Below are 25,342 nucleotides of genomic sequence, written 5' to 3' on the forward strand. Positions count from 1 at the left end.
GGGATTTCTGTAGAGTTGTTTGCCAACAAATTCTTCTGATCTGACAGGCCATGAAGTGACAAAATATACTGGCATAACAGGAAAAAGGGCAGAGTGATGCTTTTACAGTATGATTTTAATAACTCATAGGATCATAGAATCAACTAGGTTGGAAAAGACCTTTAAGATCATCAAGTCCAACCATTACCTGTGGATGGATTTTTAGCAAAGAATGGCCATGTTCCCAAGTCAGCAAGTGCCTATGTGGAGTTTGACATGAACCGAGGATGAAGGAGGACGTGGGTAAGGAAGCAGGAGTTACGGTACAAGCAAGATAAGAAGAAACTGGAATGTGCTAAGATACAAAACTGTGAACTGTAGGCAAGTTTTAAAGGTTAGGCTCCTGCGTTCCTATTTGACCAATTGTATACTAGGTGCTGTGAGCTGCAAGAGTATGTATCCAATCATAATACACCAAGTTATTGTAAGCAGATGCAGACAATAGTATAAAAAGGATAGATGCTTTGTAATAAATGACTTCTGTCTGATCACATTGATCTCTTGAGTCCTTTTCTGCAGCAAATGGTGCCCAACGTGGGGCACCCCCCTATATTTTCATATTGAAATTGAAGAAATTAAAGAGTGTGACACTGAAGAAAGCGGAATGCGGTGCCGCAGGGACATTGGCTGGATACGATTCGGCAGGACCAGGATCAGGAGGTAGATGCCTCAGAGGTAGATGCCTCGAAATGGAGCCTTGTGAGCCTGGAAGTCACTGCAGTGCGATTAAGGTGAACAGCCGACGGGTGTGGAAGAGGATTAGGATGGGTAACTAATTAAGCAAAGAAGAAACAGCCATCCTTAAGCTCTTCCAACATATCCTCTCAGCAAGAGGGACAGAGTATGACGATAATCTGTTACAAAGACTATTGCTCTGAAGTAAAGAAAAAGAGCTGATCCAGGGGGTTAATGAAGCTTTTGAGCTTGAGATTTGGGAAAAAAATGGGGCATACCTGTGGGATGAAGTTACCTGTAGGTCTAAAGAGGCAAAGTCTCTCGCTGCCCTGTGGTGACTGCTGAAAGAGACTCTAGTTGTGATGAAGGCTGAAAAACAGGTGGCAAAATCCACTTTTACAGCTTTCTCTGACTCGCCTTCACAGCAGCAGGGGCCATCACCTACATTAGATTCAGCACCTGGCACTACAGCCATGGTCGTGTCGCCTGCTTCAGGCATAAAACATTCTGTCCAAAAGCCTGTGTGCCGTAAGGTACGAATGTTTGAGGATCCTGTGTCCTTCCCCTATCCTGTGCCGACAGCACCTTTATTGGCAGCAGCCCCAGCTGATACTTGGGAGCTTGTAGGGGTTAATGAGCAACCAAAACAATCTCATGTAAACCCTTTTCATGCTGCTACTGCCCCTGAAACCAATCTCCACGACTTTTTGCTGGGGTGGGAGTCTCCTGAGGAGAATAGTTGAAGCTCCAAATAGATACCCACCTTTGCCACCTGCACCACCGCTTGCATCGCTCCCACCAGAGCTGCAAAATGAGCGGGAATGGGGACAATGGACAAAACTTTTAGATAAAAAATAGCAGGACCTGCGAGACCATTTTGAAAAATTGGGGGCAAAGGAGAGGGAGCAAGCCCCAGAAAAACCAGACAAGATCAATCCCTTTGATGTGTCATTGCCACCGACTTCAACATCTTCTAATCAAGCTAATCCTAGTGCCATGAGATGGCGAGGTTGCATTCAGGATGCAATCACAGATGGTACCATCTTACCGATCAATGTTCCCTGGTGTAGTACAGGCTTAGATGAAAATTGGGGTTTTACAGCAAGTGCAGCAATCGGCTTTAGCTGCTCTGAAAGCTGTGCCAGAAGCGGGAAAACCTAATCCTACTTATACATTGATAAAACAGGGAGTTACTGAGCCATATATGCAATTTATTGATAGATTATCAGAGGCTATTGAAAAGAATATTGATTTGGCATCTAGTGTTAAAGAATCTGTACTTATGTCTCTGGCTATGGAAAATGCTAACCCCACTTGTAAGAGTATTTTGAAGGCATTGCCAAAATCTGCTGGTCTTCAGGAAATGATGGATGCCTGTTCTAAGGTGGGCACAGCAGAGGAAAAGGCCGGATACATGGCTACTGCCTTTGCCACTGCTGTTAAGCCCCTTCTACAACAAGGTCAAGGTGATTGTGGGGGTACTAGAGGTGTGAGATGTTACAATTGCGGATGGATTGGACATTTTAGAAAGCAACGTACTGCAAAGAAAACTATTCCAACGATCTGCCCCCCCCCCCCACCCCCAAGTGGTGTTTCAGGTTTTGCAGACAAATGTACTGGATGTGACAAATTTGGCCACAAGACAGTTGAATGTCATTCAAAGGTTAAAAAGGATGGAACCCTGTTGGGAAACTTGAATGTGAGCGCGACACCGCCCCACGCGATGACACAAAATCAGGGTGTCTGGACCGCATCCCCTCCGCCACTGCAGGGAGTGCCAGAGTGGACTTGGCAACAGCAATAGATTTTACCATAATAGATACCTCTGTTCATTGCATTCCATCTAAATTAGATGGGCCCCTTCGTCATGGGTTATGTGTTTTGCTACTGGGACATTCATCAACATCAAGAAAACGATTCTTTGTGTTACGCAGTGTAATTGACGTTCACTATACTGGAAATATTGGGATCATGGTGCAAACACATACTCCCCCAGTCAATATCCACGAAAATTTAAAAATAGCTCAATTAATCCCATTTGAGGCAAAAGTCCCTCAGGTAGGGCAGAAAATTAGAGGAAATCACGGCTGGGGTTCCATTGGAATACCACAAATTTTATTTGCTTTAGACATAGCAAAGCACAAACCCGAAGACCAGATCTCTATAAGGGGTTGTCATAATCAAACAATTAAGCTGTCTGTATTGATTGATACAGGGGCTGATGTCACTATTATACCGTATCATCAATGGCCAAAGACCTGGCCTTTGGAACTTGCTACCACAGCAGTTGTTGGAATAGGGGGGGATGCAATCCACTCAAATCAGTAAAGAATTGGTGGATGTGTTCCTGTCTGATGGGAGTCATACCCGTATTAGACCATATGTTATGTCTTCTCTTATTGCATTGCTGGGATGAGATGCTCTCAGTCAAATGGGAATGAAACTGACCAGGCTGAGGGGGATCTTATCAATATCTTTGACTACCTGACCAGAGGGCACAAAGTACATAGAGCCAGAGTCTTCCCAGTGGTGCCCAGTGACAGGACCAGAGGCAGTGGGCACAAACTGAAACACAGAAAGGTCTATGTGAACATCAGGAAACACTTCTTTTGTTCTGTGAGAGCAACTGAACTTTATAGTTTGCCCAGAAAGATCCATCCTTGGCAATAGTAAAAACCCACCTAAGCATGGTACAGGCTCTGAGTGGCCCTATTTACACATAGGGGTTGGACTAGGTACTTCCAGAGGTTCCTTCCTACCTCAACCCTCTATGATACTACAAGAACGACAGTCTTCCGGGAATTTCTTCATTCACGAGACTCTGAAACTCTACGTGTCACGAATGGAGGCCTGGATTAACCAGGCAACGCCTGCCCCTGCGCACACGCCTCCTGCCTCACTGCGGGCAGGCTGGCGCTACCGCGCATGCACGCTGTCCGCGGAGACGTTGTGCCCCCCATGCGCCGCGAGGGGGCGCTGCAGGCAGTCAGCACGGCCCGGCTCCGCCCCGGAAGCGTTCCTGGGTGACGGCCGCACCTGGCCGGCGGTGCTGCGGCTGGTGGCGGCTGCAGGGAAGTGGTGCTGCTATGGAGCACATCCGCACCACCAAGGTACCTCTGCCTCGGCCTCTCTGTCGGCTGCGAGCACGGTGGTGGTGGTGGTGGTGGTGGTGGTGGTGTTGTCGGCGCTGCGCAAGTAGCTGTGGGGTGGGGAGGGCCTGTTCGGCCCGGCGAGCCCCTGCACCGCAGCTGTCAGCTGTGGGTGAGGGCGTTGTTGTCCGCCGCCTTCCATTTTGTAGCTGGTGTCTTCCCGCGAGTGGCTCCGGGGCGGTCCATGCTTGTGGGGGTATCCTGGGAACAGCTGGCACCGGGGTGCTGCTGCCTCGGGGCTCCGGGCACCTGCCTTCTTGGAGGCTCCTCCGGCTGTCCCTCCTCACGGGGCTGGAAGGTGTGTGTGAGAGCTCCCGGGAGGGGCTCTGTGCGTGCCTCCCCGGTGTGGCCCTGCAGAGTGAACCGTGCCCTAAATGACAGGAAGGCGATAAAAGTCCTCCTGGTGTAACAGGGGTGTGGAAGCACCAGCAGCCATCTGGAGACGGCTGCAGTTGGCTTTTGTATTCTGGATGCGGTTCCATGCCGCTTTTCCTAGCTCTGGAGGCAAATAGGCTGTGACAACAACATTGTTTTCTTTTTTTTTTTCTTCCATTTAAAGGCTGTGGTGTGTGTTGTTAGGAACGCAGGCTATCAGTATGCGAGCAATGTGTTAGGCTATTCAAAAACATTAGCTAAGCCGCAGTTGGCACTATAGGCTTCTCTGTGCCTTTTTTCCTATTTTTAGTTTGTTAGTTTGTTTTTCATCTGTATTGAAGATGTAAAAAAGCTCGTTCTTTCTGTAAATAAATATTTTTTTTTAATGTCCTAGCTTTTATAGAATTACTTTTCTAGCAGTATCTTTCCCATCTTGCTCATCAGCCCTTACTGGGAGGGCTGCTAAAAAGACTGCCTCTCTGTCGGGTTCTGGAAACTGTCAAGTGATTAGTTCCCTAACCTGGCAGACTTGACTTTAAATGAGATTTATAGGTGTGTGAAGAAAAGGAGTGGTCATATTTCAGCTGTAAATAGTTGTCCTTTAACCAGTAATTATATAAAGAAACAATATTTTCTATTAATACCTTATTTTTATGTGAAATGTGAGTAGTTTTTATTTTTCATATATATTTGTATGTGTGTATGTGAAAAAGGAGGTCTCTGATGAAGCTGCTCTTAGTGACACGTGACACCTAGTACACTAGATTACTGGATGAAATAATCTTGCACCAAGATCACAGATTGGAGATAAGTTTTTTTTGTCAGCCTATTTACTTGCAAACCTGAAACTCCTTGTTTAGGAGCTTAATGTGGCAGTCAATAGCTAACTTCAGGATAAAAAATAGACTAAAGCTAAAGTCTTTTGATGACTTGAGTGCCTGTGTAAGTTTAAAACTTGAAACTGAGACTGGAAAGGTACAGGTCACTGAATTCTTTCTATTTGTAGATCAGTCTTTCTGCAGGTTGTTGGTTCCCTGCTGGGGAAAAAATACTTTTTGTAGCAATATAACTGGAGAGAGAAACAAGCTCTAAAAGCAGCTTATACAAAACTTACTGCTTGAAGCAAGTATTTTTATAATTCATTAAAAAAATAATCTGTTCTAAAAGTATCAAATTCATGGCTAGAAATAGCATGAGGATTTGGTGATAATTGTGATGCTTGCTTAGCTTTTTGTATCTGTTAGTTTATTTAATATCCAGGTGGATTAAAAAGCATATATGCTAGATGGTAGTAATTCGAAGCTTTACAGTTATAGGAAGTAAGAAAACTGAAGTACAGCCTGCACTGTGGGCCTTAAAACTTCAGTGCATGTGTAGGCTCAAGTTGGATCTCATTGAGACACATTTACTTTTTCTAATCTGACAACACTTAACATTTTTTGGTTTTTTTTTTCTGTTTGTTTTATTAAGGTAATAATGAAATAAGCTTGAAATAACAGTACAGTCTGGCACAAATTAGCTGCTGTCCAGGGAAGTTGTCATCCCTTAGAGAATGTGATGAAATAGGTTTTATTCTTCCTCAAACTTCAGTTTGCTGGAAATGTTGAAGCTAGAATTGTCCTGAAACTGTCCGCACAGCTCTCTGAAATACAGTTTACGGCTTGCGAAATTAAACTGTCCAACAGATTTATGTTGAATAAAGAAATGAGATCAACATCGTAATAACTTCTGTCTGAGAAATTTATACTTGAATAGCAACAAATGATGAAAGCCAGTTCACAATATATGGTAGTGAAATTACAAATAAGAATATTGTGGTTTTGCAATGAAGCTTTAAAACTGAAGTGTCCCTAAAAATACCTTAAAGCAAAGCAAGGTAGAAAAGACTCTAATTTCTTCAGTCAAGTCTAGATTTATGTTTGAAATCAAACCTGTTTTAGTTAAAATACTGATGGGTCTTCTATTGAGGAGGAAAAGTTTTGCTTAGCTTGACTGCTAAATCCCAAACTTATGTTTGCAAGACTGAGACTTAAATGGGTAAGGGAAAATGCATTTTAATCTCAGTGAATGTTGAGTAAAAGAATCCTCAAATAACATACTATAATTGTTTTGTCTTGGATTAATTGTTCTAATTTAACTCTTCAGCTTTTTTGATGCAAGACTTCAGAAGTATAGTTTCAGCCTTCCTTTCTGTTCTAACTTGTATCCTATATTGAAACATTTCCTTGGTTTTTTTGCCTTTGGTCTGTAACTCTTAATCCCAATAAACTGTTCAGTGACTCATTCACTGTAAGTGCTCTGTATTATTGAGGTAGTTGTTCAAATTCTTACTGGTTTAGAAACTCATGAATTTGTTATTGCTAGCTGCTGTCAAATGTCAGTTGTGACTAAAAATGTTTGTTTGCAGATGTGCTAAAACTCAGTAGCAGTCTTCAGTTTCTTAATCTTGTGAACTCATTCTCTGAACTGATGGCTGGCATGTTTTTCTGTAACTAAGGATTTGCCAAACTTTACAATAAAAAGAAAGTGTCTGTCTAGCTGAATACCTGTTAAAGCTGGTCTGGGCAAAGTTTACATGAACATGTAATCTGTGGAGGCTGAATCTGAATTACATTTTGGTGGTGTTTAAAGATTCTTGAAGATTTCACCTATGTAAGAGGAAGCTGGAGCACTAATGCCTGTCCTTATCTAACATAGAAATACAGCTTTCAGAATAGCTGCCTTGTTACATGGAGGAGAATGGAACTTCACATGCTTGGATTTTGTGGGTTGTGTTACAGAAACAAAACGAGCAGTTTCTGTGCACGTCTCAATTTGCTGAGGAGGTGCAGTGACAGGTACCTGAGCAGTTACTGCTGCCGAACTGTCCAAAATAGAATTCTGTTTTGGCTGTGATATACTGATTTATGCTGCTCTGTATCTGGGCAATGTAACCTTGCTGGTTACAGCATAATGTATTTTGAGGTACTGATGCATGTATCTTCCAAGTATTTATTTTTGCTTTCTAAATTGAAACCTAGAGTATCCTAGTATCGCTGGATTTTAGTTGATGTTTGTGTTTCCTACATTGTTTTGTATGCATTAAGTGGCTTTTCTAACTTTCAGACACAAAATCAGGCCTTGCTAGATTGTAAAAAATACCAGAATTGGTAAGGCAATTTTGTGTAATTATATGTGCTTTTAGTAGATAAATAAGTTTGTATATGTGAATTACAAGCGGCTTAACATCAGCACAGTAGATATGAGCTGTCTTAGTCACCTCATCTGAGTGCTGGTCTTGCTGGTGTGTAAGTTTTTTTGAGTTCTATCACTCATTTAATGTCAGTAACAGCCAGCCTCAAGCAAAAGAGCTTTAACTGGGCATTAATGGCACAGTACTGCCAAGAAATTGAGGAATGTGTGGAGATAAGCCATGCTCCTTTCCTGTTTTTGCACGTAGATAATCATGTAATGTTTTCTTCAAATTAAGCAAACTGTGGAGCCTGTGAAGTTATAAGCAGCAGATAAAATGCAGGCTATCTAGAAATCACTTTATTTTGAATTGTTTTCTATAGGATTGAGATAACAATGGTGATGGAATACCAGGAGGAGAAATTTGCCCTTGCAAGACTCAAGTTTGAAACTCCAAATGGCAGTCCTTGGATTTCTAGGAGATTATTAAAATTATTAGTATTCCAATAGTATTTTATTTTTGACTGAGGCAAGGTTATGATGATCGAGATTTTTAAAGTTGGGGATGATATAAAAGACAGTAGATACCTAAAACTGAAGTCAGGAGGGACATCATTTTTATGGCTTTGAGACTGCAGAGAGCCAATGAAGCATGTTACTGAGATGAGCTATTGATTTATTCAGTACTGGCATCTCAATAACAGGAAATTGTTAGTGTGTGTGTGTTTGCTGTTTTGGGGAAGGAGTCTAAAAGCTTATTAATGTTCTTAATTATTTAAAAAAAGATTGATATCTTGGTCTGTTTTACTAGTAAATAACCATGGTAGTTATGTACATGGAATAAGTATTCAGAGTCTAGCGTTGTGCCTTCATTATTCACTTTTGTACTGAAACAGGATATTGTAGCTAGTCAGTCTTCTCAAAGCTTGTGTGACCACTATTGTGTTCTTAATAGTTTAGCCTGAATATTTGTATGTATGCTGTGTTATGCTTTCTGTTGTTTTCTACTGACAGACCTTTTTGCAGTTACTATTTTGCTTCGTGCAAAAAAAAACCACACCAAAATTAACTTTTGCTCCCCCTCCTTTTTTTTTTTTTTTTGTCCTTACAGGTCGAGCAAGTGAAATTACTAGATAGGTTTAGCACAAGCAATAAGTCACTGACGGGAACTCTATACCTTACAGCAACTCATCTGTTATTCATAGATTCAAGCCAGAGAGAGACATGGGTAAGGATGATGAATGTTGCACCTCAGAAGCTGAGATTCTCCAGCTGCATTTGTGTTTCCTGATCTAAGGTTAAATTTGTTTACTGAAATGTTCATCAAAGTTCTAAGTTATTCCCCACACTCCCCTTGTTCATGATATCATGATAAGTTAATGATTTACAGATTGTACTCTTGCATGACACTGCTGCAGTTGAAATTGGGTATTGTTGAAAATGTTCACTTCTCAAGCTGCTGTAATTTCTTCCTTAGCCTTCATTTGTATTCCTGAATGTGTGGTGGTTTTCTTTGAATAACTGACTTGCACCACAATTTAGAGGCGGGAGTGGGAAACTGATAGGTAGTTTCAGCATCAGGTTTAAAATTTATGTGTTAATTTACTTTGTATTTAGAGCCTGCCTAAGTTAAATGAGACAGAAAAATCAAAAGATCTAGGCTTTTGTGAAATACTGAAGATCCCATGTCCTTTTTTGAGTGGTGAGCAGCAGTTTCTTCCCAAGTCATCATTTCTGGAATAAAATAATGCAGAAGGGGCTTCAGCTTCTTGGTGACCCATGCCGATGTTGTACCATCAAAGTTGGCTAGTACAGTAATTCCCATTAGCTTTTCTGTTCAGGGCCCTAATGGCACGCATGTGGACATCAAGGTCTGGCTTTCGCCGTAGCTCAGCTATCTGGCCAAATGAGTGCCTGTCATCCTTCAGGATGAAATCTCATTTCCCTGGGTGTGGTTAATTTTTTTCCTGTAGGTGTATTTTTCTAGTTTACCCTTCATCCTGTATCCTGGTTGTCCAACTAGGTGCCTCATGGTGCTTTCAAGAAGTTATTTTTCTCCGATTTGTTCTTGGGTACAATGTACAATTTTATATAAACCAAATTGTATCCTTTCAGGCAAAATGGGTACTGGGGAGAACATGATTCAGAAGTATTATTTGTGTCTCCCTGTGCACTATGTTAAAAGGTTTCATTTTGGGGAAATTGCACCTGCATTCAGAGTATTGCATTTCTGTGATGATAATGCAAGTACCAAGTATAATTACGATAATGTCTTCAAGGTATAGTTTCTTTGTAAATGCATATTTGGCATTTCAGATGCCTATCTGATCAGTATTTAAGAGAAGATGATTGTTTCAGTGAGGCAATTAAAATTCTACAAGAACATCTTGTTCAGTTGAGGTAATGTATCTGTGGCTTTCTTCCCATGATTGAACAGTTGTTAGTTTCCTAAGTGTTATGTAAATTTGCCACAAAGATAAATCTATCAAGGGCTTTTGTATATCCATTACTGACAGTCTTCTATAAAGTGGTTGGAAGGCAAAAATTAGCTGAGAAACTCATGTCTACATAACACAATGGGTAGTACAGATGTTTTTCTTATCTCCTGTTCATTCTGTAGATGTTGAATACTAGCATTCTAAAATCTTCATCTTCTGTATCTTATACTTTTAATTGCTTTTCCTGACTAGTTCTGTTTTGCCTGAAAATTCTGAAATATGTTCCTGTAGATCCTTAAAATAAAAAAGCATCCTGTTTGGGTCCTGCCTAATTAGAAGTAAGCTGGTCAGTTAACAAAGTTACAGAGGAGTAGCCACAGTGGAGCTTTAATTCTTCCTTTTGGATTTAGAAGGTATTTATTATTCCTTATAAACATTAGGTAGCACTTCAGAATATGAAGTGAGAGAATAACAGTTTTTTGAAAACTTATGATATCCTGACCAAAATGCCAGTCTTGGATTTCTTCTTCTAAATTTATTTCTTTTTATAACTAAATGATTGACAAAGTTAGTCAAAGTCCATATTCAACATTGCTTAATGTGTCTTACATCTGTTCTTGTAAACAGTACGTATGCTGTTCTCATTTTTCATCAGTGTGCTAACACTGAGGTTTTGTATGCTGCAGATACTACATCATCACATTGCTGTGGTGGAAAAACTTCCCTTGACTACTTCTGGCTGCCCCCTTGTCATCCAGTGCAAGAACTTCAGGATAGTTCACTTTGTCGTTCCCAGGGAAAGAGACTGTCATGACATTTATAACTCTTTGCTTCAGCTGTCAAGAACAGGTAATACTTCTAACTGTAAAAGACTTTGCAGTATATGCCTGAATAACAAGGTGGTGGTGGTAAATCTGTGGCTCTTAATATTTTATTTTTTATGTGCATTACGTAAAAGTCAATAAATGGGTTTGGTATGTAGAGGAATTTTAACGGTTAAGCATTCATTTCCATATGAATTCAGAAGATGTGTTGTCTGGCTCTTGTAGGTCACTGGTCTTTACTAAGAGAATGTGAGATTCCTGTGTTGTTTTGCCTTTCTAGTGTTATTCCTAAAATTGTGACTGTAAATGCATATAGTCTCTTAATTGGTGTGCTCCATAGATAAAATGCTTACGAAGTCTTCTAATAATTCTGCCCATTGCCTTAATTTTGTCAGTTTTCTTTTTGTGACCTTTGCTTTGCCCTGATGGAATTAGAAATGTTCCTGCTGAAACAGGTCATGCACACTCAAGAAAGCTTTCATAACCTGCCTCTAACTAAGTATATATAATTGTGTCAGTTAACTGTATGATAAATATATCAAGAGTGTCAAGTATCTATTTAGTCTTGCTTCTGAGAATCTTGAAGGCTGAAACTTTCTCTGCAGTTTGGGCAACTTCAAGACGTGCCAACTGTGCTGCCTTTCTCCACTCAGACCTTTCTGGGGACAACTCATTACATAGTCTTATTCTTTACCTTTTAGCAAAATATGAAGATCTGTATGCGTTCTCTTATAATCCAAAACAAAATGAATCTGAGCAAGTCAAAGGCTGGCAACTTATTGATCTAGCAGAAGAATATAAGAGAATGGGAGTGCCAAACACAAACTGGCAGTTGTCTGATGCAAATCGTGATTATAAGGTGAGTGCTGTAATGGAAATGTGTTTTGCTTTGCATTTTTTTCTGCTCTTTCCTCTGACTCTAGTCCTGTAGAAAGCAATCTAATACTATGAGTATGATTACCTGTTTGAAGAAAGTCTGGTGCTCTGCAGCATTGTTACCTCTTAACTAAGAAGGATTCTGCTTGAGCATTTGCAGTGTTGGCTGTGGGAGACAGTGGCTGTGGTGGTGCAGCCAATTCACGGATTAATTTTCATTCTGTTTTATAGTCTGCAAATACTAAAAATGAGGGAAATAATTTCAATATTTTATTTGAAACAAAGTCATAGCATTTCTGCTGAAGTGGAATTCTTGAGAAGTGAGTGCAAGTATAGCAGTGCTTAACTGTATAACTTGGCTACCAATTTGTACTACTTTATCTGTGGCTTGTCTCCTCTTCTGAGCTGTTTCTGTATACATAGAGAAACATGTTAGTGTTTAACCTTTGCCTTATTTCACCTACCATCCCTCAAATTGCATATACTAGTATAGGCTTTGCCTTGTACATAAAATTCTGTTTGTGTGTCTCTCTTTCAGATTTGTGAAACCTATCCTAGAGAACTTTATGTTCCCAGAACTGCAAGCAAGCCCATAATTGTTGGTAGCTCCAAGTTCAGAAGCAAAGGAAGGTTCCCAGTTTTGTCATATTACCATAAAAATAAAGAGGTATGGTGTATGTTCCTCTTAATACAAATGTACTGAAGAGTATTTCTCAATATTTGTCAGTAGTTCAGGATGGGCAAGGGGGTAAGTACAGTGACATGTATGAGAATGGTATAACTCATGATAACCTTAAATACAGCTGATGCTAGTAGTGTCTAACAGGCTCTTGAATTAAGCTAAGCCAGGTTAAAAGAAATCCTTAAGTAATCAGTTGAATATCTTAAAGTTTTCAGAGGCTGACCTTAAGATAAATGAAAATAGCTTTTTGTCAAGTTATCTGTCTTCTTTGATATATTAAAAATAAAATCTGTTAGATCAAATACTCCTCCCTCCCCCTACCAGGAAAACCCCAAAACAACAACAACAAAAAAAAACAGCAAAAAACACCCCCCCCAAAAAAAACAACAACAAAAAACCAAACCCCCCACAATAACAGGAAAAACCCCAACAGCAAAACAACAACAAAAAAAAAATTCACAAAAAACCCCCACCAAAACAATAGCACTGGTTTGGTGGTGTATTTTTTGGGGGGTTGTTGTTTTTTGGTTTGGTTTGGTTTCTGTGTTGTGGGGTTTTTTTGTTTGCTTGTTTGTTTGAGCAATTTGCAAGAACTAGAGGATGAGAAATAAGATTTTGCAAGGTTTGGTAGAGTGTTGTGAAGCAGCATCTGCCCTGTCTTCACTAGGGGCGTTATCTTTGAAGGGAGAGAAGGATTGTCGCCCTACTAAGTTGAAGAATTTGATGGATGAGAGCTAAGCTACTGGGTGCATTTGAAGATAATAGTTATTTGTAAGAGGTACCTAGTGCCTTAAGAAATGCAATATATTATTGAAAATGACATGATGAAAATTACATTAGATGATAACGGATTGTACTTGCAATAATAAAATTGTATTTGCAGTAGTAAACCCATAATTTATATAATACCAAGACAGCAGCTTGCTTTCAGAAAGTGTATTTTTTCTGGCCTATAATTTTTTGAACTTTTATACTTGAGGGAAGTATAAATAAACTGGTACTTGCCGATGTGGATGAGCCTGAAAAAAAGTTTTGATAAAGTTTTTAAGTTGCAGGTACTGTGTGTGAAGGTCTGCAAGTGATGTGTTTAAAAAAAGAACACCTAAACTTTTTTTTTAGTTTAATCCTGTTACCTGCCGAATGAAACAACTTGTTTCAGTGTCTTTCTAGAAGGATGCAAAGCATTTCAACTACAGGTATTAATTTGATCTTTGTTTTGTGTGCTAGGCTGCAATTTGCAGATGCAGTCAACCTCTCTCAGGTTTCAGTGCCAGGTGCCTGGAAGATGAGCACATGTTGCAAGCCATCAGTAAAGCGAATCCTTCAAATCGCTACATGTACGTCATGGACACCAGACCAAAGGTACACACATACTCGAGGCTCTACAGACTTGCCTGTCTTCCTGAACATTAGAGTACAGGGATACAGTGCAATTCTGAAAAAATTAGTTAAGTAGGACTCTATCATGGGCAAAAATGTTCTTTAAAGGTAAAGTCAAGCTTCATTAGTCACGTATTTAATTACTTTTTTTCTTAAAGAAGTTGAAGCCCTTTCAGGATTACACTAGAATTCACTGAATATGCTGGTAAACTTCTGAAGTGGTATATTTAAAAATATGCTAAATGTAATTAAGGAAGACATAGGGGAAGTTCTTGTGTAGCATTCTGAGGTCATCATAGAATTATAGACTGGTTTGGGTTAAAAGGGACCTTAATGATCATCTAGTTCCAAATCCCCTGCCATGGGCAGGGACACCTACTAGACTGGGTTGCTCAAGGCTCCGTCCAATCTGGCCTTGAACTCTGCCAGGGATGGGGCAGTCACAGCTTCTCTGGACAGCCTGTTTCAGTGCCTCACCATCATACTTTGTCACTATCTGATTAAACTGAATTATGTTGGGGGGGTTTTGCCTTGAGTTGGAATGTGGGGTAACTTTCACTCTGTAGAATCATCTGCTTTTAAATTAGTATTCATTTCACTCAGATCTCTGAATGCAGGAAAAACATATCTGGAAAACAAGTATCTAAAGTGAAAATCCTGCACTGTAGGATCTGCACTTATTTTTCAGCATTAAATCAGGCTGACAGACTGAAACTGAGCCAGCTGTTGTTTTTTATAATTGTAATTTTTATAGCTGCAGCAACTTATTAGCTTCTTACCTCTAAAGCCAATATTTTTAGGATGCCTGGAAAGCACATTTGATTAAGTCTGGGGCTTTCCTTTTTAGGTTAATTGTTTCATAGTGGTTTTGCTCGGAAATAAGTAAAGTTTTACTAGTGGAAATACAGAGGAGAGAATAGGAAATCATTGAATGCATTATTCAGATATGTCAACTCTAAAGGTGGACTGACTTTTTATATACTATGCCTTTCTTACACTTGAATGCTGTCAAGTTGATTGGCCACAAACCTTTAATTAATTGGATTCTGCTTATCATATGTGCTCTTGTGTGTTTCTTTTCCCAGTGTTTTCCATTGAAATTGTATGACTTTGTTTTCTTAATTCAAGAGGTTTTTTTTGTTTCAAGTGATGTTTTTCAATATTTTTATTTTGCTCTTTTAAGCTTAATGCAATGGCAAACAGAGCTGCTGGGAAGGGCTATGAGAATGAAGACAACTACTCTAACATTAGGTTCCAGTTTGTTGGCATTGAAAATATTCATGTAATGAGATCCAGCTTACAGAAACTTTTGGAAGGTATGCTCTAACTGTGCTATAACAGTGTATATGAAAACATGATAAATATTTTTCTCAAGTTTTTAATAATAGCTTAACCAAACTTTATTGATATTCCTATATTTTATTCCAGCTTTGTGTAGTACCAGTTTGCTGGGATCTGTGGTAATGAATTACCTTAAACTGAGGTTAAGTAAACTCAGTTTTAAACAAAATTGTGAGTAATATCTGTAGTTGATCTTCAGATCAGGTTTTGGGGTAAATGAACACAGTTCTACTTCAGTCTGTATAATTCACTAGAATTTTGCTGAATGCCAGTCTAGTAGTAGAAAGTATCCTTCGGGTCAAAGAAGAAGACATATGCAATAACTTACTTCTCAGACCCTTGTAGAAATATGCCATCAGTGGACTGATCAGGAAGGAAATGCTATGAAAATGATTCATAATTCAAAATGAGGAAGATCTCTTTTTAACTTCTAGCTTCCCCAGACGTGTTGAACTGAATGTTCTCAAATTAGGAATGTGATGCCAATGACCCTGTTAGTTCAACAGCCGTTGTAACCAGGACCGTCCTCAGTTTTATTTATAACAAACTGCTGTTATTTATTTTTCAGCATGTGTCCTGCTCTTCAGCTTTGTCTATTTGCCTGATTAGCCCTCAGAATTGAACAATTACATTTACAATCAATATGTAAGACATAATCCTTCCCAACAAAATTTTGTAATGGGAGTACACCATGAAGCATGCTAGGGGGATTTACAGTCTATTCTTTGATTCAGCTGATTTTTATTGCACTGAATACAAGATCCTTAACAAAAGTATTCTTAAGTAGTGTGTCAGTGTGGACATGATGACTCTGCTCCCCTGATGGGCATCTGTACAACAGCAGTGGAAAAATCATAGAATCATATAATAGTTAGATTTGGAAAAGACCTTAAGGTCACCAGTTCCAAGCCCCTGCCATGTTCCGAGCCCCCACCTCGAGCTAAGCCATGTTGCCCAAGGCTCTGTCTAACCTGATCTTGAACACTGCCAGAGATGGCAGCTTCGCAACAGAGATTCACAACTTCCTTGGGCAACCTGTTCCAGTGCCTCACCACCCTCACAGTAAAGTTCTTCTTCCTTATATCCAGTCTAAACTTCCCCTGTTTAAGTGTTAACTCATTACTGCTTGTCCTGCCACTACAGTCTGTAATAAGGAGTCCCTTCGCAGCATCCCTATAGGCCCCCTTCAGATACTGGAAGGCTGCTATGAGGTCTCTACGCAGCCTTCTCTTCTCCGGGGTGAGCAGCCCCAACTTTCTAAGCCCATCTTCATAGGGCAGGTGCTCAAGCCCCTTGATCATCCTTGTGGCCCTCCTCTGGACTTGTTTCAACAGTTCCGTGTCCTTTTTATGTTGAGGACACCAGAACTGCACACAGTACTCCAAGTGAGGTCTCACGAGAGCAGAGTAGAGGGGCAGGATCACCTCCTTTGACCTGCTGGTCACGCTCCTTTTGATGCAGCCCAGGATACGGTTGGCTTTCTGGGCTTTGAGTACACACTGCTGACTCATGTTAAGTTTCTCATCAGCCAACACCCAGAAGTCCTTCTTCTCACATAGACTAAATTTTTGAATGTGGTATTAAAGTCTAGTTTTCATATATTCAAAAATATAGTACTATGTATCAGAGAAAATTGAACTTTGGTAAGCAAAAAGGTTTTGTCTGTCAAAAACCAGTGGTTTTGCAGGAAATATTTGAGGGTCAATAACAGCTGCTGTGGTTTGCCGAGTATATTTTGATGATGTTAACCAAGTGTCAACCAAGTGTTGAGTGTGTTAACCAAGAGGGTTTTTCTGAGGGTTGTGTAGAGTGTCTGTATGGAGTTGTTCAGGGTTTTTTCATTTGTTAAAAACAAACTCTGCTTCTGACCCACTGTACTTCAGTCTGCAGGTTCTAGTCACCTCTTGAACTGCTGCATGAGGCATAGCTAGTAGTATGTTAAGAACAATCAAGCAATGGAACATTGAGATTTTGGGTCTCAGATGAATGCAGGGCATGTGTCTATGATAGGATCCATATAGCCAAAACTGTCTTAAATGATAGTTATTTTGAAGTAGCTAAAGATCTTAGTAGTACCATAAATCATACTTCAATCTTTTAGGGACCACAAGGGACTGGAGAGGTGTGTGTTGGGTCCCCCCCTCCCCAGCATTTTAAATATCAAAACAGTGTCAGTGCAGTTTCTTTGTTTCATCACTAACAAGTATAAAAATGTCTGTTAACTCAGAAATGGAAAGTAATTCTTTGGACACCACGTGTGTTCTTATCTCTGCCTTGGTTTATAAAAATACAGAAGTCTAGCTAGAATGGGGAAATGCTAGTGGTGAAATATTTTTACCCAGCTGAAAATTCTGATGAAAGCAGATTTTGACAGCAGTGTCTGGGTGAAAACAAACAGGGCTGGAAGCCTGTTTATTTTCCAGCTAAAACCTTGTGCTTTAAACTACAAGGTACAGAATGTAGGGGTTGGCATTGCCTTATCTGTCCAATCCCTTCCATGCAGATGTTTGAATTTACATACGTGAATATTTTCATTATCTTTACCATGGAGTTGTGTACCTGTTTGTGTACTACTGTGATTGAACAAATGTACGGAACCACCGGTGTACAGAGAGTGTGAGCTATCTGAATGGATCAAATCGTTCTCTGATTTCCTCCATGTGCTAGACCTGTCAGAAGCACACTTGCCTGATGATGCCGTCTCTTTCAAAGACTAGGGAAAACTAACATAGGTTTTGCTGCTTTTACTGATATTTAAAGACTAACATTTAAAATTTGGTTGTCTGCCAGGGTTTCTTGATGTTTTGTTACCTCATTGTGCTATGGTTTGATAGATAGTTTTTGTAGATGACAAAGATCCAAGGACTTTAGAAAAGGTGCTGGAATGCTTACTTGGGAGCCTTTGTTGTAGCATTCAACAGCAATTGGCACTACGGCTCTTCTGAGCAATGGGGAGCATACCAAAGCTTTCATGGCTGAAAGCTGAGAACCGTGTAGTGCAGGAAAGGTCCAGGAGGCAGTGGTTTGAGAGGTTATAGCCTTCATTAGATTAGGGGATTTGACTGAACATGAAATTGTGTCACAGAATGACTTGGTGAATTTTGTTCTCCACTTTCTCTGCTGATTCACTTGCTCCTGTAGTCGGAGATAAAGATTATTTTGCAGCTGCTGTCTGAATATCCCCACTGATAACTTTTGGCTACAGAGCCTTTTTATTTCAATTTGGGCCCCACTACCTTAGAATTGGAGAATTGTTTCAGTTGGAAAAAGACATTTAAATCAAGTCCAACTGTTAAGCTTGGTAGAAAGCAGGCTTCTACTGTGGCAGGGGCAGGTAGTGATGTAGATGGCAAGCTTGAATATCTTCTTTTAGAATTGCATGTAGCTAAAGTTATGTTAGCCAGCAAGTATTTCTTTTATCATTGCCAGAAGTTTGTCATGTTTTGACAGTAATGTAACTTTGTGAGTTGCTACTCAGTATCATATAATAAGAAGATAATCTTTCTTTTTTGTGAGTTGTGTCCATGTTTGAAACTTTCAAGTTTACACCTCCTGCTGCTATGCTGGAAGTCACCTTTTCTTTGAGTTCTTCCCTGCCCTCTCAAGTGGTATTACTGTTATAGAATCAAAGTTTGCTAAGAAAACATGCTAGAGATCAGTCAGAATTATAGTATATCAGAACTGGAGATAGAAAATCTGGGTGGTTTTCAGTTCATCGCCATGTCCTTATAGTGCATTTGCTTTATTCTCCTCAGCAGAGTAGAGAAGGTGATGAAGCTCTGGCAGTCTGATTACTCTGAACTTGTCTGGATGCAGCTACTTCCTTCTAATAGTTGTAATTTTTCAGTATTTCTGGAAAGCTTTTGGCATTTCTCTTGCCTTACCCTTACCTTGTGTGGTGAGGCAAGGGTAAAGCTCCCTGTTGGGGTTAACCAGTGTATTTACTTTAAATATTACTTTGTCAAAAAGACACAAAAATCTTACTCTTGTTATTTATAGTTAGTGTAGATCTACAGACTCAAAAAACATTTGTTGAAAGTGTTAAAAAAACATTTGTTAAGAGTGTTAAAAAACATTTAATGGTGTTTTCCTGGAAGATTTCTAATCAGTTTACAACATGGGGCATTAGAAACAACATACAATTTTTATTTTCTCCATTGCAGGTTATAGGTAGCTGTAACTGTTTATGGCTTTCTAACTCTTGGTTTCTTTCAGTCAGTGGCACAAAGGGTTTGTCAGTCAATGACTTTTTGTCTGGTTTGGAAAGTTCTGGATGGCTGCGTCACATCAAAGCTGTGTTGGATGCTGCCGTCTTCCTAGTCAAGGTAACTTGCATGCTGCTGCTTTGTTTGATAGGAGGTTGACTTGCCACCCGGCAAGTATAGTGTAAAATTGTAATTTGTACAGTGTAAAATTCTGCAACTGACCTTTTTGGAGGTAGGTGCTTACTATATAAATACATTGATACACTATTTTAAGTGGGTTTGATTTGAAATGTTGAATATGCCAGCTGATGTTTTGGGGTATTTACTTTCTTAATGCTCTTTGGTCACCTTACTGGGAGATGAAGTGATTCTTACGTTGCCTGGCGCATTTAGGTATTTATGAAAGTTGTAGCCAGTTTGGAGGTAGATGGAGCAACAGGAGTTACTTTAGTTCAAAGTGGACAATTGCCCTGAAGGTGACCCTCCAAAATATTTCCTAGCCGTTAACTTTTGTGTATTTTGATGAACAAGTGGGTATCGTCAACGACGTGTGGTGTTCTGGGGTTTTTAACGTGTTTAGTCTGAAATATGTAGTACACTTCTTTCTTACTTTGCATTACTCAGGGGTTTATGAGCTCAGTTTTATAAGGGGTGGAAAGAAAACTTGGAATCACTGTAGATGTTCTTGTTACCTTGTGCAAAGGTGGTAGTGGAATTTCTTTTCTTTATAAGGGTTTTTCTACACTTCCATGGAGAAAAATTCCTAGCTTTCTGATAGTGTCAAATCCTTTCCTCATAATAAACATTTTTCTGGTTTTGTAAAATAAAATGGTCTGTGCTGTGAGTTTGGGATAAATGTAGCTATTGTATTTATTGACTAAATTTTGACTACTGCCTGGAATAGAACATTCACTAAGAAACAACTGTGTCTTTCAGGCAATAGCAGTTGAGAGCGCAAGTGTGTTAGTGCACTGCTCAGATGGCTGGGACAGGACTTCCCAAGTTTGTTCTCTTGGAGCTCTCTTGCTAGATTCCTATTACAGAACAATCAAAGGATTCATGGTAAGCAAGTTTCTGCATTGTTGATTTGTTCCTTGGTAAATAAAGGATGTAATAAGATATTTGAGTAAGAAAGGAAGCAGTGTAAACCTACGGATGCTTTTTTTGGATTCGCAGTATACTGATAAATCTTTCTTTTAGAAATACTTTTGCCCGTGGGAAGAAGCATTTATTTAAAATCAAGAAAACTGAAATGCAGATAGTGTGTTGCTTCAGGCACCCTGCAGAAATGTTGCAATGATTGTCTTTTGCCTCCAAAAAAACCTCCTTACCTATGACATAAGGATTCCAAAGTGCTTAAGTGAGATAGTACATCTACTAAGTTATAGCACCTCTGTGCTTTTGTCATTTGTCCCCAGATCAACAGTATTACAATCTAAAAATGAAAGCTCCCCCAGTAACAGAGAAGAGAAAATCTTTAAGCAATCTACATTTCTTCATCTTTCTATAGAGAGGAAGAATATTTTTGGAAGAATTATTCTGAATTTTAGAGTAGGAAAATCGACAGTATTCTGCAGCGGTAATATATGGTGTTTTGGGAAGTCCTGAAAGTACATAAAGGTAGTTCCATGTGTTGATTGGAACTAACTGTTTCCTTTTGTTTTGTTTTGGTTTTTACCCTCTAGGTCTTGATAGAGAAAGACTGGATTTCTTTTGGGCACAAGTTCTCTGACAGGTAGTTCACTCTTCCAATACTGTAAAATGTATTTTTTTTTAATAATTAAAAATAGATTAAACCACACTGAACTTAACTAAGTATTCTTAAAAAAATAAGAAAAAAAAGACAAATTGTGAATGTTAAACTGCTGCAGTGTTGCTAGAAATCTTGCAATGAGTAAGCTATTTTCAGTAGACAGCACGCTTCATGTATTGTTATTTATTTAAATACCTACTAGATAATAGATTTATATTATAGACGTATGTCTAGTGCTACTGATGCCTCACTCTTGCATGTTGATGACTGCAGCTAGGTCTTCACATATGCAAAATCAATTTAAAGCTACATCCTAGCTATTTAGGTAATATAAAATACCATTGATATCTTTAAAAATGAGTGTACATTTATTCTTGCTTTCAATGATGAAGCCTACCTTTAGAAGTCCTGTATGTTTTTCTCTTGATCTGCCTATCATAAGCTATGACAATAGCATTGCTGCTATTTACTGCTTATTAATTTGCTTTTAGCTAATGCACTCCAAATATGACTATGGAAGTAATAGACACAAAGGAGCTTAACTGTCTTATGTTGCTGTTCTGTACTGAATACAGATGTGTGATTACTTACAAGTCAGAAAAAAGGTTAAATATAAACTTATTTCTATTCAAAAATCGTCCCAGTTCTCAAAGTTAGGTGCTTAGTATCCAAACCAAAGCTAGTGTCAAATTAATATGCTGTCACTTTTAAAATAAGTGCAACTAAGACTTTTTTGATTTTAAACTTAAACTGGGTTTAATCTGTTTATGGGATCTTTTTTTCAGGTGTTCTCAGCTGGATGGTGATCCAAAAGAGATCTCGCCAGTGTTCACCCAGTTTCTAGAAAGTGTGTGGAATCTGACTGAGCAGTTTCCACAAGCCTTTGAGTACAATGAAGCTTTCCTCCTTCAGATCCATGAGCATGTCCATTCATGTCAGTTTGGCAACTTCATTGGAAACTGCCAAAAAGAGCGAGAAGAACTAAAGTAAGCAGATGTTATTGTAACGCATCTTATTTATTCTGGCATCTAAGAACTCCTGTGAATATTCTTCATTTTAGGCTCTGAATAGAAATAATGGCAGGATTGGTAGTACTGAAAATGATGTTGATCTGCATTAGGGAACAGCAGTGCTTCTTATGCCTTTGCACACTGAAGACGGTCTTTCTAATTCTGGGGAAAAATCCCAAGTGTATTTTTTTCATAGGGAAATTAAGGCTTATTCTGCTCCTACCACCCAAAAGTAAGCTTAAGAAGTATCACTTCATTCCCTGCCCCAGTCTATTCTTAGGTAACCTTAAAATTCTTGCCTGCTCAAAACTAATTATTGTCAGTTAGAAGTATTAATAGGATGTCTCCTAATGCTTTCAGCTGGAAAACTTCTGTAAAGTTTACATCAGTTCATCTTTGTTTCAAACTGCACTTTAAAGGATTTATCGCAAAACTTGCACAGCATAAGCATTAGCACCCAATTACATCAATACTGACGGTTCTAGCAAACATTAGGATAGGCCAGGAAGAAATTGATTTTACTGAGAGTTTTTAATTCGGGATTTATAAGTATTTCTGGTAAATTTAAAAACATTGATTTTATTATGCTGAGCTGTACAGCTTTTGTTTTTTGCTTGCAATAAAAGTTTTGACTTTGATCTTTCCTTGCTTTAAGATTAAAGGAGAAGACTTATTCCTTGTGGCCATTCCTTCTGGAAGAACAGAAGAAATATCAGAATCCTCTGTATAATCCAGACTTTTCTCCAGAACTAACTCTTTTGGAGCCAAATACAGTATCATTCAATTTTAAGTAAGTTTGAATTATATACAGTATCACTTCTTCAATTTGTCTTTATCCTGTGCAGTTAAAACTGTCCGCTTTGTGCAGGTTTTGGAGAAATATGTACCATCAGTTTGATCGAAGTATGCATCCCAGGCAATCTGTGTTCAATATTATAATGAATATGAGTGAACAAAATAAACAACTGGAAGAAGACATTAAAGAACTGGAAGCTGTAAGTATTAAAAAAATAAGTGTGTGTACTTGTGACTTAAAATTTACACTTGCACACTATAATAATGCTGCTAGCTTTCACATGAATGTCACTACTGCATGGCCTAGCACTTATTCTATGTAGTGTTGACTTCGACTTTCACCGTATGACTCTGATGAATGCCAGACTATGCAGCCAATGTAGCTGTGTTGCTAAACCACAGACACTGAAAATATTTTATTTCCATTATAGCTACTAAAATGGAAGCAGTAAGTATTGTCCTTCTTTTAAATTCATATGCAGTGCATGCTCTTATAAGTCACTAATTATGGGGCATGTACATTGTAATCCTTTTCTGAGGGCAGAGATCAGATGTCTAGAAATGATTTCTACTAGGTAGAAACATATCTATATATGGGTATACAGGTAGAACAGCGTATATAGGTATATAGGTAGAACAGCGTATCTCCCCTTAGTATGACTTAATTGGCTTTTATTTGATACTTTGATAATATGGCTTTTAATTGATACTTTGCTGTAGTCAGTTAAGGTGTTGAAACTTCACAGTAACACTTTTTAAGAAATACGAAAGTTTCCTAGTTACGAGTTTTAATTTGTTGTAGCTAGAAGTGGTAACACAACTCCTGTATGCTGTGTTGGGGAAGGGGTGGAAAGAGGGAAGTACAGATTTTCTAGGAGGAAAGATTTTTATTGAACTGATCCTACTGTAATGAAATGAATGTAGGTCACTTTGTTTCAAATGTTAATTGTATATTTAAGTTTTTACACAATTGAAGCAGCAAGATGAAAACCCAAGATGAAGCGAGCTGAAGGATAAGCACGATGTAAAGTCTCAGTTCTGAATTTTCTATAACTCTGTTCCAAAGTGTTACCTTCACCTGACCCCACATTTCTCACCTGAGTGATGAAGAGATGTAGTTGTTGTTTGAGCTCTCAATGTAGGCTTTCCTACTCCTGTTTCAAAACATTCAAAAAATTGGATGCCAAGAAACACCAGTCTTCTGGGCTCAGTCTCAGTTCTAATAGGGCACAAACATGTCAACAAAAAAAATCAGTTAACTAGTTCAAGTTACTGGATGAGATTGTTTGATTGGAGGAAAAAAAAAAAAACAACCCAAGAAAACCCCACCACAAAACCCCAAACCCTTAATCGAAATGTTTTCTCTTCTTTTGCTCAGTGCTTGCAGAATAGGTCCTTTCCTGCAGTGCTGCTTTCTAATTTTCATCTTTTGATGTATTCCTTCATTTGGACAAACTGTACTGGCATTTTTCAGATCTAAAAGAAAAGTTTTCTGAAGTTTTATTGGGAAGGATATAAGGGCTTAGGTGTGAAACCGCTCTTTTGTCTTCAAGAGTCTTGTGATCTGCTGTCAGCTGCTTGCTTACTAATAATACCAAATCCTATCTTCATCTGCCTGTACTCCAGAAAGTATACCCATCTTGATGGTAAGCCAAACAAGGGCAAGCCTGGAAGAACCTGTTCCTTTCTGTGGACATTGACAGGCAACCTTTCTGCCTTCTGCTTAGTTTGCAAATCTTAAGCTTACAGTGTTCACAGTATCTGCTGTAAACTGGGGGGAAAAATGTGTTATCCAGTGGCCTAACATTTCATAATACTGTTACATTTCTAAGTATTATCAGTCATGCTCACTGTTAGTAACTATTCTCTGTATTTCAGAAAATAAAGCAGAGAAATGGGCAGCCAGATGCAGTCCTTATGAAGGAACACCAGCAGCCTGCTCATCCTGCACCCACGGCACTGAAGACCCCTCCATGCTTCAAGAAGGAGCAGCCACTGATCCCTGTGAATGATGCTGTAAGAACTATAGAGGGCAGCAACACAGCAGACAATCGCTACAGTGAATTCGTGGCAGAGTTCTCAAAAGCTGAGCCTGCTGTTGTCAGCTTGGAGTATGGCGTGGCCAGAATGACCTGCTAATTAAAATCCAGCACTGTGCTCCTCTTCTTAGACTGTTTGAATTAAGAGATGGATTATTTTGAGGATGGGTCTCTGCTGCATGACCAAAACATGATTTGTATATCAACAAGTTTTGTTAACATAGACTAGAACAACATGCCAGTTGTCACATGTTTGCTGTTCTTTTCAGGAAAAGATGGGGGCAGTCGGTAAGTAGTGACTAAAAATCCAGGAATAGTATGTCTTTGGACTTAAGTCAGTTTGCACTAAATTGATTAAAATAGTAATATTACTTTATTCAATATAGGAAAACACAGGTGGTCTTTCACAAATTGATTTTATTTGGGCAAATAAACTTGAACTTTCTATTTTAGGAAATGAAGCTACATGTATATATCGTGTATAACATAAGTATGTATACCCTTGTTTAATGTCTCCCAGTACTAACATTCATCGTATTAAGTGCCATGGGAAAGTATGGTATATTTCAAATCGTAAATAGTCGGCCTTA

At 39.0% G+C, this 25,342-nt stretch overlaps 1 protein-coding gene across 1 annotated transcript; it reads left to right on the top strand.

Annotated features, from left to right (window-relative positions):
* The first annotated feature begins 3,709 nt into the window (after nt 1-3,709).
* Nucleotides 3,710-25,024, top strand: MTMR6 (myotubularin related protein 6). Its single transcript, XM_061457633.1, has 14 exons — nt 3,710-3,824; nt 8,521-8,637; nt 10,534-10,696; nt 11,373-11,530; nt 12,086-12,214; nt 13,457-13,591; nt 14,793-14,925; nt 19,166-19,275; nt 20,092-20,217; nt 20,841-20,890; nt 21,694-21,894; nt 22,574-22,708; nt 22,787-22,913; nt 24,592-25,024. The coding sequence occupies exons 1-14, from the start codon at nt 3,801-3,803 to the stop codon at nt 24,850-24,852; spliced, it is 1,869 nt and encodes a 622-aa protein (XP_061313617.1). The 5' UTR covers nt 3,710-3,800; the 3' UTR covers nt 24,853-25,024.
* Nucleotides 25,025-25,342: the final 318 nt, after the last annotated feature.

This window comes from Pezoporus flaviventris, unplaced genomic scaffold, assembly GCF_033815535.1.
Source record: "Pezoporus flaviventris isolate CSIRO_AGI_PZ_B2104156 unplaced genomic scaffold, CSIRO_AGI_Pfla_v1 ptg000025l, whole genome shotgun sequence".
NCBI classification, from domain to species: Eukaryota; Metazoa; Chordata; class Aves; order Psittaciformes; family Psittacidae; genus Pezoporus; species Pezoporus flaviventris.

What these genes read in the sequence shown, in the direction of transcription:
- MTMR6 (XM_061457633.1), top strand. Translation starts at nt 3,801, where the DNA reads ATGGAGCACATCCGCACCACCAAG. An exon ending in CAAGCCAGAGAGAGACATGG is followed by an intron (nt 8,638 to 10,533) that starts GTAAGGATGATG and finishes TGTATGCTGCAG; the next exon opens with ATACTACATCATCACATTGC. An exon ending in ACAGTATCATTCAATTTTAA is followed by an intron (nt 22,709 to 22,786) that starts GTAAGTTTGAAT and finishes CGCTTTGTGCAG; the next exon opens with GTTTTGGAGAAATATGTACC.